At 43.8% G+C, this 13,913-nt stretch overlaps 1 protein-coding gene across 1 annotated transcript; it reads left to right on the forward strand.

The window, feature by feature from the left end:
- The first annotated feature begins 48 nt into the window (after positions 1 to 48).
- Positions 49 to 13,097, forward strand: shkbp1 (SH3KBP1 binding protein 1). Its single transcript, XM_088345927.1, has 17 exons — positions 49 to 221; positions 1,263 to 1,316; positions 3,035 to 3,080; positions 3,151 to 3,283; positions 3,403 to 3,483; positions 3,560 to 3,724; positions 4,837 to 4,927; positions 5,100 to 5,290; positions 5,359 to 5,474; positions 6,713 to 6,800; positions 8,048 to 8,164; positions 8,295 to 8,465; positions 8,523 to 8,678; positions 8,761 to 8,857; positions 10,078 to 10,262; positions 10,323 to 10,425; positions 12,237 to 13,097. Exons 1-17 carry the CDS (start codon positions 148 to 150, stop codon positions 12,859 to 12,861), a joined length of 2,493 nt encoding a protein of 830 aa, XP_088202053.1. The 5' UTR covers positions 49 to 147; the 3' UTR covers positions 12,862 to 13,097.
- Positions 13,098 to 13,913: the final 816 nt, after the last annotated feature.

A 13,913-nucleotide genomic window follows, 5' to 3' on the forward strand; every position in this document is an offset into this window, starting at 1 on the left:
CAAAAACACAATTTGCCTTTGCTCGAATGTGTTGTTTTGTCCCACAAGGCTTCCGTAACCAGCCCGGAAGTGGACCCGACATCATGAAGGCGAAGTGACACCGTCGCTCAAATGGATCCTAAGAGTAATTTTCTCTTTTAATTCTCCATGGAAAGTGTCGGAAAAATGTCCAACTCGGCGAGAAGTGGAGATTTGATCCACTTGAACGTGGGTGGGAAAAGGTAAGCGTATAAAACGCAGCTGTCTAGAGACAAAGGCGTGGGCTAAACTTTGCTAGCCTTTAGCATCAGGAAACGCCTCGTCCGACCCGTGAAAGTTCAATTTACTGCGGACGTTGACCACAAAAACATTTTCAGCGTACTACAAAAAATATATAACATACATTTAGTCTATTTTACATCCGTCCAGTCACTCGAATGAGACTACCGGATATTGTTTCATAATCATTATGCTTCAATGTCTGTGGGTTTTGGATTTATATATAATTTAAACTTCAATGTATTTTTTCTTTGTAAATTTTGTTAAATCTGTCATTAAGGGCTATACACATAAACTTTTTCATTCATTATTTGCACCTCATATTCTCAGTAGGGTCGCGGGGGTGCTGGAGCCCATCCCAGCTATCTTCGGGCATTTGTTTTGTTTTTTCATGTTCGTATTGAAATTTCAACGGTCGATAGGTAAAACTAATAATTATTCTGGTATAACTATTATGACGGTGATGATTATTATAACTGTTATGTGCCTTTTATTAATACTATCAATATCCAAATAATGTTAGTGAGCAGAAGCCTTGTAAGTCAATAGATAGGCCAAGATTTTATCAAGCTTATTATTATTATTTTAACGGCCAAGACTATGTTTTATATTTATTACAATCATTGTTATCATTATCGATTATATGACCATTCTTTTTGATATTGTTGAACTATGTTATTGTTATTACAGTGCTGTCACCATTATATTATGCAAATTCATTACAATCTAGATCTACATTTATAAACAAAACAATGAGGTTAATAAATATGTTGGTCATGATGGTGAAAATTAAATAAATGGAGATAAAATCACATAAAGATAACTTAATAAGAACAAAAAACACATACCTGCACAACTCAAAAGTGGGAGCTTGATGCTGGAGGCATCTGGTTTAACCTTCTATGTCTTTTTAATGCACTGATCAGCAAGGGGTGATCCTGCTGCCTTTTTGTCATGTTTAAAATAAAATGTAACTTATTCATTCAAAGTGTGTTTGTTTTTAGGTTCAGCACCTCCCGACAGACACTCACCTGGGTTCCCGACTCCTTTTTTTCCAGGTTTGTCAACAAAACACACCGCACAGCTCATGTTGTACTACAGCAGTGCTTCTCAATTTTGTCACGCCCCCCTCTGAAGAAGAAATCCTCTCACGCTCTCCTTTGTTTTAAACTGATCAAATAATATTTGTGGGGACAAAACAGCGATTGCCCGATATTGGTGGTAACACGTTACCTCCGTCCATGCCAAATCTACTCCTTTTGGTACAATTTCACTGAAAAAAAAACCTTAAGCGTCTTATAAGCGTAAATAGGTTGTGATGTTTCATTTATTCGTCTTTGTGCTGTCCACTGTCAATATTTTTAACATAGCAAGTACATCAGTCTTTGCTCATCTCCCTCTGTGGTCACAGTGAAGCGTTACGTATCTCATCGAAGCTTTCGGAAAGAGACTTTAGTCTGTCTCATTACCCTGTCTATCTTCACTTGTCTCCGCATCCGTGTTAAATATATTTTTCATGGGGTCACTTGAGCGCCTGCTGCACTTTGTGTCTACACTTCATACTCTGTGCTGAAGGCACTGCCTAGAAGCAAAATGTAAACGAAACATTTTGCCCTATGAGAACGCCACTGTTCCCCAGTGTAGTGGAGGTACAATTGCACTTCATTCTGAAAAAGTTAAAAATTTTAAAAAAAGGACCCAGGAGTCAAACTCACCTTCGCCCCCATCGACGGAGCCTCGCGCCATTCAAGGGGGGCCCGCCCCACTATTTGAGAACCACTGTAATACAGTATGTGTCGTTTCTATTAAATGGCAAAATTAGTTATAGCGAAATGTATAAAATCGTGTATTTTAAGAACAGCAAGTGTATTAACATCATAAGTTAGCTATTAATTAATTTACAAACATTCCATAAGTTGACTAAATGTGAATTTCCCTTCGGGGATGAACAAAGTATCTATCTATCTATCTATCTATCTATCTATCTATCTATTTTCCATCCTTTTTTCGCTGTGGCACATAAAAAAAAGAAATTGGAAGCGTCTATACTGTCATTTATAGCAACGTCATATACATTGTTCACAATTAAATTAGACGTGGCACTCCTGGAAAAATGTGACTTTAAAGCAAAAAGATTTTTCAAAGGAACAGTTTTAAAAACAATGAATAAGTTGCTTAGGTTTTAGGGATAGTTGCTTCTTACCCCCACATTTGTGTTTATAGAATTGCATTCCACTATTGTGCTCATTCAAAATATTGTTTTGTACTCACCCTGCTCACTACGTTCTTGTCAATGACAATTAAATACAATTCTATTATTTTCTCAATGCTTCAGACTATAACGTTGAGGTTTTTGAATTTTTCCTTGCCCTCATGTAAGTTTTAGATCAGGGGATGGTGTCAAAATAGTCTGTAGTTTGTAATAATCTGTGGTCTGTGCAGCCCTTTGAGATTCTTTGTGATTAAGGGCGTCACAAATAAACAGGACTTGACTTGACAATTGTCTTTTGTCATCGATAACAATGTAGCATTCATTGTTCTAAACGAGGTAAGACATGGCACGTCAGGGGATACAGATTGTGAAAGACTTTAAAAAAATGATATTAGGATAGGCAGGATTTCTTTTAAGGCCGTGCTTGTGGATTAGCCCAAATTGTATTTGCAGCAGAAAATATTGATACCATTTAGCTCCAACATTGTTCAGAAATAAGAATAAAATACGAATATATATTATTCCATGTGGTCTAATTCCCCTACTCTTTGTGTTTGTCTTCAGTCTTCTGAGCGGGCGCATCTCTACCTTGAAGGATGAAACCGGAGCTGTAAGTCATTCGTCGTCAGTATGTTTGGTCAATTTCGTTGGCATTCCTGACGTCTCCTGGACGCCGTTAGATCTTTATCGACCGGGATCCTTCCCTGTTTGCGCCCATCCTCAACTTCCTGCGCACCAAAGAGCTCCATCCGCGCTCCATCAGCGTGCACATGCTCATGCACGAAGCCGAATTCTACGGGATCACGCCTCTCGGTGAGGACTTTGTAGCTTTACTTGTTCCGATTCTCCCACAAGTTAGTACGCTAGTCGTGGCACAATAGCTCTAGTCAAGTGAAAAGTGTGAGCGGGCTGTTGTTCCGTGTTGTGTCCAGTGCGCAAATTGCAGCTGTGCGACGAGTTGGACCGCTCCTCCTGCGGAAATGTTCTGTTCAACGGCTACCTGCCTCCGCCGGGTAATCCTAAAGCACGCTAACGACTCCTATTTTGGGGAGACGGCTAAAAAGTCGATGCTGTCGTTTTTTGCCGCAGTGCACCCGGCCAAGCGCCGCAACCGTCACAGCGTGGCCGGTTCCCAGTTCATGTCGGGGCGAGCGGCGCCCGGCGAGAGAGCGCCGGTGCGACGTAGCAACACCATGCCTCCTAATCTGGGGAACTCGGGCATGTTGACCAGGGTCGAGGAGAAGCCGTCTGCAGGTGGGGAAGTGCTCGCACGCGTAAGGGAAAAAAAGTCTAGATCAGTGTTTTTCAACCCCAAGGTACACTTTTATTTATAAAAAAGTTCCGAGGCACACAGTCCGTCGAAAATGTTTGAAAATGAAGTGATGTCAAATATTTCACTGTACTACCTCATAAACTGATAATTAATATATAAAAAGAGGAAAATAATACTTAAAATAAAAAAGAATGATATGCTCTATTTATGTTATTATTTGTTACAGTGCAATCTTAAACCACTTTGTTAAACAAATCAAGTTATTAAATGTACTCTGCTACCTCATGAGCAGATAATTAGTATATAAAAAGTATATAAAAATCGACTGCCACCTACTGGTATGGATGACTATTACAGTTCCTCGTCTGAAGAAGGCAGAAATACTGAATAATGGCCTGATTCTTTGGAGAGATAAAATTGGGCAAATTCCAGCGGCACACGAGACAAGGTCCCCCGGCACACTGGTGAAAAACACTGGTCTAGCTCATGGGTCACAAACCTTTTTGAAGCTAGAGGTTTTATATGCCTTTCCAGAATAACAACCTACGATGTTATGCCTAGAATCGAAGAGTATTGTCATTGATAACAAAGTAGTGAACAGAATAGACATGGCACTCCATGGTAAACATGTCATAAACCCTAAAAAAAAGAGAAACCTGAGACGGGCAAATAAATTTACAAGTTGTAAGTGCAAATTCCTTTCATGATAACCGTGCAATAAAAAATAGTGCATCGTAGCTTTGTTATTATCATGGTATTACAGTATTACAATTTTATTAATACATTATTGACACAATATTACCACATTATTAGTTTGTTATTAATTTGGATTTATTAAGGCACAGCACAAAAAACACCAAGCACTAAAAAAATAAAAGGAAACATCAAAAACATTTTGCACAAAAACTAAGTATGTTACAACCATAATACTACCCATTTCCTAGAAAATCACCTTGACCCATCACTGGTAACCTATTTTCAGAAACCGTCCGCGAGCTACGAGGTTGTTCTTAGGGGGCTGCATTGTGCCTGCGTGCACCACCCTGGTGTTCTCCGGTGTAGATGCTACTTGACAGTTTGCATGTCTGTGCAGGTCCACCAGCAGATCCCGGCTTGGTGCGTATCATTTGTGGACATCACAACTGGATCGCAGTGGCTTACTCCCACTTTGTGGCTTGTTACAGGTTCGCAAAAGCCATTCCAAGCTATTTATGTACTTTTTATAGCTAAATGTTTTATTTGCAGCCCTTCTCAAGAAGTTGAGCTCTTAAAAAATGTGGCACGCTATTCAGACGAATGCCAAAGTAAGCATAATAAATCATCCAAATGGCATTTGATGTTTGTTTTTTGGGTCAGAGTGAAGGAGTCCACGGGCTGGCAGCAGGTCTTCAGCTCCCCTCGGCTGGACTGGCTGATCGACCGGGTGGCGCTCAACGCCAAGGTGATCGGCGGCTCCCTGGGGGACAACGACAAGATGGTCGCCGTGGCCTCGGGGGCCGAGATCATCCTGTGGTCCATCTGCCCGGACGGCAACGGCAACGAGATCGGTGAGCGGCCCCGAGTCCCGCTCCGAAACCCATCGCGTCTGTCCTGACGTTATCGCTCTGCCCGTCAGGCGTCTTCAGTCTCAACGTTTCGGTGGAGGCGCTCTTCTTCGTGGGGAACCAGCTGATCGCCACCAGTCACACCGGGAAGGTGGGCGTGTGGAACGCCGTCACCAAACACTGGCAGGTGGGCACAACCATACGCTCGTTTGAGTATTCTGTCATGTTTTGCTCCGTCTCATCTTGTAGGATTTACCGTAAATTTCTTACAGTACTGTGCAAATGATTAAAAGCCGCATGCTCCAATGTAAGAACCAAACACAATTTTGTCTTGGTACAGGCTGCACTGGACTAAGAGCCACAGATTAAAACAAACGGAAATAGGAACTAATTCACATCCATTTTTAAATTTTGAAACTCGCCCATACTTGGTGCCAACTGCCCGGAGAATTTGGCATTGACACTTTTGGCTACAGAAAGTCAACTGCGCAGCGCACGCTTGACAGCGTCGTTTTCAGTTCTGCTCCCAGTTGTTTACGTCAAGTGTTTTCGGATTTAGTGACCGTTGTAGAACGCGTTTACAAAATGAGCACATATTTACTCCTGCACCAAAAGAAAACACCAATGAGGGCTGCTTCACATAAAATGTGAGACCTATATTTCCAAATGAAAGGAAAATAGTGCCAGATTGCAACAAAGATGTGGAAAACCATCTTTGTGTTGTCATTTGTGGTTGCCGCAGTGATGGACCATATTGCATTCTTTTTCATCGTTCCTCGAGGATTAAAGGAAACTTCAGCAATCTGACATTAACACTGTTCATTTGAAAGGAGACTTGTAGCATTTTTGATACATAGTTTCTATTGCTGTCTAAATCAGATTTACAAAATGAGGACTTGATTTTGGCTTAAAAGTTCAAATATCGTGGAAAAAATTGAAATAAGCACTGCCAAACTTCCTGTTATGCTTCTGTTATGTATTGTATCAATATTGTTGGATAAAACATTGACTAATTTATTTACTAGAAGGGCGTCATCATTGTTTACAGACGTCACCGCAGTGTTTTGTATTTAGAGCACATGCGTTTTGGGAAAAGCGCAGCTCGCCGTTTTCTTCTTGCTGCTACAAAATAAAAGAATAAGCCTGACCGTACTCAAAGCTGCAGTGTTTAAAATGTTGCAAAAAAGAAGCGGCTTATTCTGTCTTACCATGCTAGTTATTTATCTACAGTTATCAAATTAGCATGAGCCTAATTTACAGATGGAAGAACCCGCTGTTTTACACACTTCCTTGTGTCGTCTACTGTGCCTAAGCCAGCAGTTTTCCTACTAATTTACAGAGACTACAATTTCTAAGCCCGTAAAAAGTTGTCGATTTCGTTCAACATAAATGTGTCAACTGATATTTACTCTGTCGTCTGAACAGAACCAGGACGTGGTTCCCATCAGCAGTTACGACACGGCTGGTTCTTTACTCATCTTGGGATGCAACAACGGCTCCATCTACTACATTGGTTAGTCACACTTGATGCATGCGTGGCACTGCGCTTTCTCCTGGCTAGCAATAGCGCTAAATCAGAGGGCGGGAACCTTTCTGACGCAATCGGGCATAATAGTTCAACAAAACAGCCAAACCCGTCTGCAGACAAAAGCTAATTCTTTAGCACATTTAATTTTATTGTTTGATGATTTGATCAAGCCTGTGTCCCATATCCTTATAAATATACCACTTAAATTTGGTCTCCCTCCCGCAGTTACTTATTTTGAATGCCATTTTTGTCCTAAATTATGGTTTCAAAACAAGGTGCAAGCAAAGTTCTTTCGTAAAAACGTCAAGAAGTACTACAAACAATGATACCAACGTATTTGTTTTATTTATTTTAGTGCAGACTTGTGCGCTCTGTGTATAACTCCCCCCATTCCTACCGCTCACCCAATCCAATTGCTCTTGGTGCTTTGCTAGGGCTTTTGGTAAAAAATTTGGATTGGGTTAAAGTTTTTTCTGTGGCTTTTCTTCAAAAAGTGTCAACACTGAACATAGATTTAGTTTAATTTTAGTTTAAGTTTAATGAGCTTCCATATAAAGGATTATCAAGCGATTTACAGCCAAACCAGGGTCTGAAAGCTGTAGTTAAGTATGTCCTATTTATATACTAGACCAGGGGTGGCGAACACATGGCTCTAGAGCCGCATGCGGCTCTTGGCCAATAAGAATGCGTCTCTTTGCTTCATCATATTTTCTATATAGTGTGGCTCTTTGCCTATTTCATGTTGAGTTTTTTTCCTTCTTAAAACACACTTAAATCCATCAGAGTTAATAACAAATAATAAATAATATTTTGAAATTAATTTGGCAGATTTGTTGTTTTTATGCTGCTCCGGACACATAACTGACTGCCAATCATCTGCGTAAGTTACGTCTAATGCGGGTCAGTGCGTGGGGTGGCTCTTTGAGTCTCATGGTTAAAAATTTTGGCTCTTTGTGTCAAACTTGTTCGCCACCCCTGTACTAGACTGAACCATTCAAATATCACTCTTGTCTCGGCATCACATTCGCGGCATTTGGCTGAACATTTGTCAACATGTTATATATTTTCACAATGTCATTTTATCTCCAAGCCGTATGTACTCATGAAAAGAGCCATATACGGCTCGCGTGCTAGAGGTTCCGAACCCCTGTGCTAAATGTTAAATCAAACCTTGCAACTCAAAAAGTTTTTGTGAATGGACATTTGCAGACTTGAATTGTTTTGCTTTTTAGACGTTCAGAAGTTTCCTCTGAGGATGAAGGACAACGACCTGCTGGTGACGGAGCTTTACCGAGATGCCACCGAGGATGCCATCACCGCCCTCAGTGTTTACCTTACCCCTAAAACCAGTATGCCTGCTATAGGACACTCCTGCTTCCCTATCGTTATGCTAAACCCCAACTGACTTGTCAGCATGGAATTGGGACCCACTTTGTTGACCGCCGCCCAAGTGCTTCACACCGTTTCTCTCACTTCCAGGCGATAGCGGCAACTGGATCGAGATCGCCTACGGAACCAGTTCCGGCGCCGTCCGAGTGATCGTGCAGCACCCGGAGACGGTGGGCTCGGGACCGCAGCTCTTCCAGACCTTCTCGGTCCACCGCAGCCCCGTCACCAAGATCATGTTGTCCGAGAAGCACCTCATCTCAGGTGAGCGCCGGTGAGCGAGCGCGTCTCTCACGCTAACGCCGTCGTTCCGCAAAACAGTTTGCGCCGACAACAACCACGTCCGGACTTGGACCGTGACCCGCTTCCGGGGGATGATCTCCACCCAGCCGGGATCCACGCCGCTCACTTCCTTCAAGATCCTCAGCCTGGACGAAGTGGACGGGCAGGGAGGCTGCAGCGCCGGCACCGAGATCGGTGAGCGTCGCTCGGCGGCTTCCGAACGTGGCGCCGATTTGGGAATTTCCCGTTTGTCACACCGCCGCCGCCGTGTCATCAGGGCCGTACGGCGAGAGGGACGAACAGCAGGTCTTCATCCAGAGGGTCGTCCCGGAGACCGACAAACTTTACGTCAGGCTGTCGTCCAACGGCAAGAGGTGAGTGAGAGTAGCTTGGTTTTTTCAATGCTGCTGCATCAGTTTTAAGTTTTAGATTCTTTTTTGACCGTATTACCGTAAACTCTGGACTACAGGGCACCACTGTTTAAAAGTTGCATCCCTACTTTGAAAAAAAAAATGGAAATTTGTCTTTCCACAAGCTGCTCCGGATTTTAAGCAGCAATGTGTACCGATTGGCCTAACCAGTAGTTCCTAACCTTTTTTAAACTGGGCGCTCATTTTTCTTGATAGTTAGGGAAAAGTGCTCCCATTTTGAAATGAATTTCTAAAAAACCTAATTCTCAAATAAACCCTCTCAACCTTTAAAAAAAATCATTTTCCCAGAAATGAGTAATGACCCACCATAGGGTTGCACGATGAACCAAAAGCAAATCGATATGGCGACGTGGCGTAGTACGATTGTGTTATCGCAAGACACTGCGTCTTTTCGAGGATCCACAGTTCCTCTTTGTTATTTGAGTGATGAAGTGTTTGGCCAACCAAAATTTTTTTAGTTTGCGTTTTAACAGTGCCGGCCAATCGGAGGCAAGTTTTAATGGCACTAGCCAATTAAGGCAACGCAAAGTTAGAAAGTTGCTTGCCACACGCCCAAGTTTAAGCAGAAATCCACCCTAATAGAGGTCCCGGTTTACTTAAATTTAAAGCATGTCACTAGTATTAAACCTTGAATGCATAAGTGGGCTGAAAAATAACGGCATTGGTTGTTATTCACCAAAATCTTTAAAAATATCTATTTTTAATACTGTGATATTACAGGTATTCCTCATAAAATATGTTTATGACATGATGTCATTCGTATTTTTATTCATCCCCAATCAATTTTGACCCCACTCATAGAAGAGTGTATATACTGGCATCCAGGGGTTAAGTACTCATTCCCCCAAAAAACAAGCACAGAAAATGCACCTGTCTTTTAAATTTGTAAATTGCACCGAACTTGCAATACCGGTCTAAAAAAATCGCTGTAAAATTCGGACTATAAGGCGCACCTGATTATAAGCCGCATGTGCCCACATTGAAACATGAGATGATCACAAAGAAAAGTACACAGAGTTTTAGCAATATACGGGACTTGCTGGTCGGCTGCCAGACTTTCGATAAACAAATGGGTGTCCGTACCATGTCACCAGTCACTGGTTTGGAGTCTATCGATGAAAGTCGATGGAGCGAAAAACCGAAAGCGGCGTTTGTCTCGGCAGGGTGTGCGAAGTGCGCTCGGTGGACGGCACCTCCATCACGGCGTTCGTGGTCCACGAGTGCGAAGGCTCCAGTCGGATCGGTTCTCGGCCTCGCCGCTACCTCTTTAGCGGCCACGCCAACGGCAGCATCCAGATGTGGGACCTCACCACCGCCATGGAGATCGCCGGAAAGGTGGACATTCGAGGTCAGGACGCCTAATTCCGACCTTCCTTTTGCCAGCCGCCTCTGATTGGTGATTTTGCAGCGCTGGGTGGGCCCACCGAAGAGGAACTGCTGGAGCTTTTGGATCAGTGTGACCTCGCTCTCACCAGAACTCCTGACAGCACACCAAGAACTTCCACTTGCAGGTACACATACAAAGAAAATCACGACTGCATATACTCGCATATAACCCACTGTCCCCCTAAAAGGCCAAATGATAAAGTAAATAGAAGGAAAGGTGTACACCAAGCTGAGGAAGCAGTAGAACCTTTTCATATTTCTTTGCTTGAGAGGTTTCTTACGAACACTGTGCCGAGACATTGCATATCCGTTTTGTCTCTGAGCTTCTAACCACCCCAAGGTCTCCCCCATTTCTGGGTACTGTCCTGGATGTTTTTTGTTGTATCGCAGAACTAAATTGGCACACTTTCAGCGTAAATTCTTTGCTCACGTTTGCCCCTTTGATTTCCCCTTGTATAAGCCACGCCCTCCTTCTGACACACTGCCTACCATTGACTACTGGTGACACACAACCAAATATGCGCCTATGAAATTATTTATTTGATCTCAGTATTTAGTATTCAGCTTGGACGCAAGTATATGTGATAGGGGAAATCCAGTGTCCTTGTACTCTGCTTGTGATGGCGCTACCATAGCTATTTGGTTGTATTTTGCTGGTAAGTATGAACATGCCCAACTTCATTCAATGCGGCTGGTGGGTGAATGAAATGGGAGTATATATCCAGCAATCGGAGGGCACTTCCATTCATGACCTGCTTTTAACAAGTAGCCAGCACTGCACCATGACGTCATGACATTTGAGTCACAAAATTTGATTAAAAACGGCTTACAGGACTCTTAACTGAGAACGGTAAATGTGTTCCAAGAACGCTTTGGTCCCAACAATGGTTGTGGGCCAATGAGTGGCTCTGCATGTTCTACAACTCCCCGTGTTTTTGTTTTGTGCGCATATAAGCTATCCTTCTAATTTCAGTCTTGTATTTTATCGTTAGGAATTCGGCTTATATGCGAGCATTAACGGCCATATTTTTACGACCGTAAGGCGCACATAAGTCTCAGATTTTCTTAGAATTGTGTGATGTAAAGCGTCGGACGTAGAACAGCTCAGTGTCCTTAGGGTTGGGCGCCCACCTCGAGACTAGGAGGCCACAGTTTCGAGACCTGCCCGAGTCATAGACTTAAAACAATTTTGGGTGAAATCCTATGTTGAGTGAAATCGTTCACATTTGCAACTAAATGGGACCTGTGCCCCTGTATATGTCTCCTGTGTGAATGCCGCCATTTCCCGAATGCGCAGAAATTGAACGTGTGACGTCAACAGCGGTGCGCCCCTTGCTTGCGGAAGTATTCATGGATGCTAACGCCTTAGCGTATCTAGCAATTTGAAAGTTATTGTGCTCCTGGAGGCGGAATGGAGTTGTCCCCTGAAATATTCATGAAATCCAAAACCTCCCTTTTCCTCCATCAAATGCTTTGCGTGTTTTCGGCCGCCATGGTGCGTTGATTTCTAAGTTATGAGGAAGAACATGGGAACCGAGCAGCCGTGTGAGAATTGAAGATTAATGAAGTAAGTGGAGGGAACTGAAAAAGGCACGTTGACATGTTTTTATCCATCTGTTTTAGTCAATACTTTTATAAATCACAACCGTTGTATTTGTTAAATACACACACTTTTATGCTTGTCTGTGTTATCGTGAGGGGGCCAGCAGAGGGCACTCAGGTGCATCCTGTGTATGTGTTAAATACAGAAATAGAACCAGCTACAGAGACTGCCTCTTTTAACACGATGTGCCCTATGGTTGTACATAATCAAGAAATTATTTTTAAATTTGTAATATTGTAAAAAAAAAAAATGCCAAGGGTTTGCATTTAGCCAATAATCTGGACAGGAAACAGGATTGACCGATGTCATTCACGCTTTCAATTGTGTCTTCAGCCTTTCTTCAGGTTTCGGCGATCGAAGCTGTTCCCCCGCGGGAGGACGGGAAAGCGGCGGACCCTTCAGACAAATTTCGTCCCAGACGGCCCCCGGTAAGTCCATGGGACCGTCGCCCCCCATGGCCTTGTCAGCCTACGCCCCCCCGGGCCTACCCGGCTCCAGCCCTCGCCCTCGTCGGCCCCCGCCGCACGGCTGGCCCCACGAGGGGGCTTCGGCCGACCGGGATTGCTCGTGGGCCCCCAGGGGCACTTTTGCCAAGCGCTGCCAGGAGCTGGCCGCAGGGGGGGTGGACGGCGCCTGGCGGAGTCCGGCCGGCGAACCGGAGACCCGAGTCGGACACAGGGCGCCGCCCGCCTTTCCCGTCGCGCCCGCTCCTCGTCGCTCCCCCGAAACCCCGCCGTCGCCCTCTCCCGCCTCGTTTTCCCAACGCTCGAACGCTAGCGCCACGACCGCCTCGCCCCCCGCCGCCTCCACCAGCCCCGCACGCACACAAACGCCGGCCCCGGTGCGCCGCAACGCCGCCTCCCCCGTCACGGACCAAAGTCCACCCGGTGCGGATGCCGGGACCGCCCCGCCGCCCGCCACGAGCCCCAAACCGCACATGAACGAGACCAGTTTTTGAAGCCGGCGTCTCAGGTTGCCATGGTTACTACATCAACTTGCCAGCATTAAAAAAAAAAAGAATCCTGTTGCCAATGCTGCCTATCAATCAAAACAAATGCTCTGGGTCAGCTCTAGGGGGCAGTGTATATGCACCAGGAAACAAATGTTTGGATTTTGTAACTTTTGTCACGCTTGTCTTGTAAATAGACTTTCTTTTGTTAGAAATTGACAAATAAATCAAATCAATGTTGGGCATTTGTGTTCCACTGTTAAGAAGTGTCAAAAAAAATTCAAACTTTAATACTTCTGTTTTAGGTGTTAGACCAGGAATCGGGAACCTTTTGACCGAAAGAGCCATGATAGCAGAATATTCTGATAGAGAAAGAGAGCCACACCATATATTTTAAAACATTTTCTTTCACGTGGATAGATGGTGATAGGAAAGAGGTCTAAATCTAGTGGAAGCGAGAGCTCTTGTTGGTGATAGGAATGAGTGGAGAGGTTTTGTAAAAGGATAGTGAGATGTTTGTACGCGTTCTAAGGGATGGGCAAGGCACCTGTATGATACGGCAGGGGTAAACCAGTGAAAGCTGTCGGGCCCTGCTGTCGAACAGAAGAGTGTGTTATGTCACCCTGACCCGAGTGACACGGCCGCTTCCTCGTGTTCCGTTTCATCTGGAGGGACGAAAGCATGACCGACTTGGGTGCCGAGGTGCTTCACTTGTTTGGGCATTTGGCTTGGCCGTGGTCATTTTTTTGTGTGTTTTGTGCTACTTTTTCCCTTTTTTATTTTATTTTAAATTTATTTTCCTTGTTATTGTATGTGTTTGTCTTGCTGTCGGTCACCCCTCTCGAGGGATATGACCAGGGTAGGTAGATAGATGAATTTTTTCAAAACTTCTCAGACAAAAGCTAATTCTTGTGTGACGTTAAATGATTTGATCACATTTTACGAAATAATAATAATGCCAGAGGCTGTGTCCCGTATCAAATATACAGGGATGTGATTTTTCCGCTAATTCGCGGAATTCCGCTTTTTTTATCTCCAAAAATAAAATTTTAAAATTTCCG

The sequence above is a fragment of the Urocampus carinirostris genome, chromosome 10 (assembly GCF_059441175.1).
Source record: "Urocampus carinirostris isolate Australia breed hairy pipefish chromosome 10, RoL_Ucar_1.0, whole genome shotgun sequence".
Classification (NCBI taxonomy): Eukaryota; Metazoa; Chordata; class Actinopteri; order Syngnathiformes; family Syngnathidae; genus Urocampus; species Urocampus carinirostris.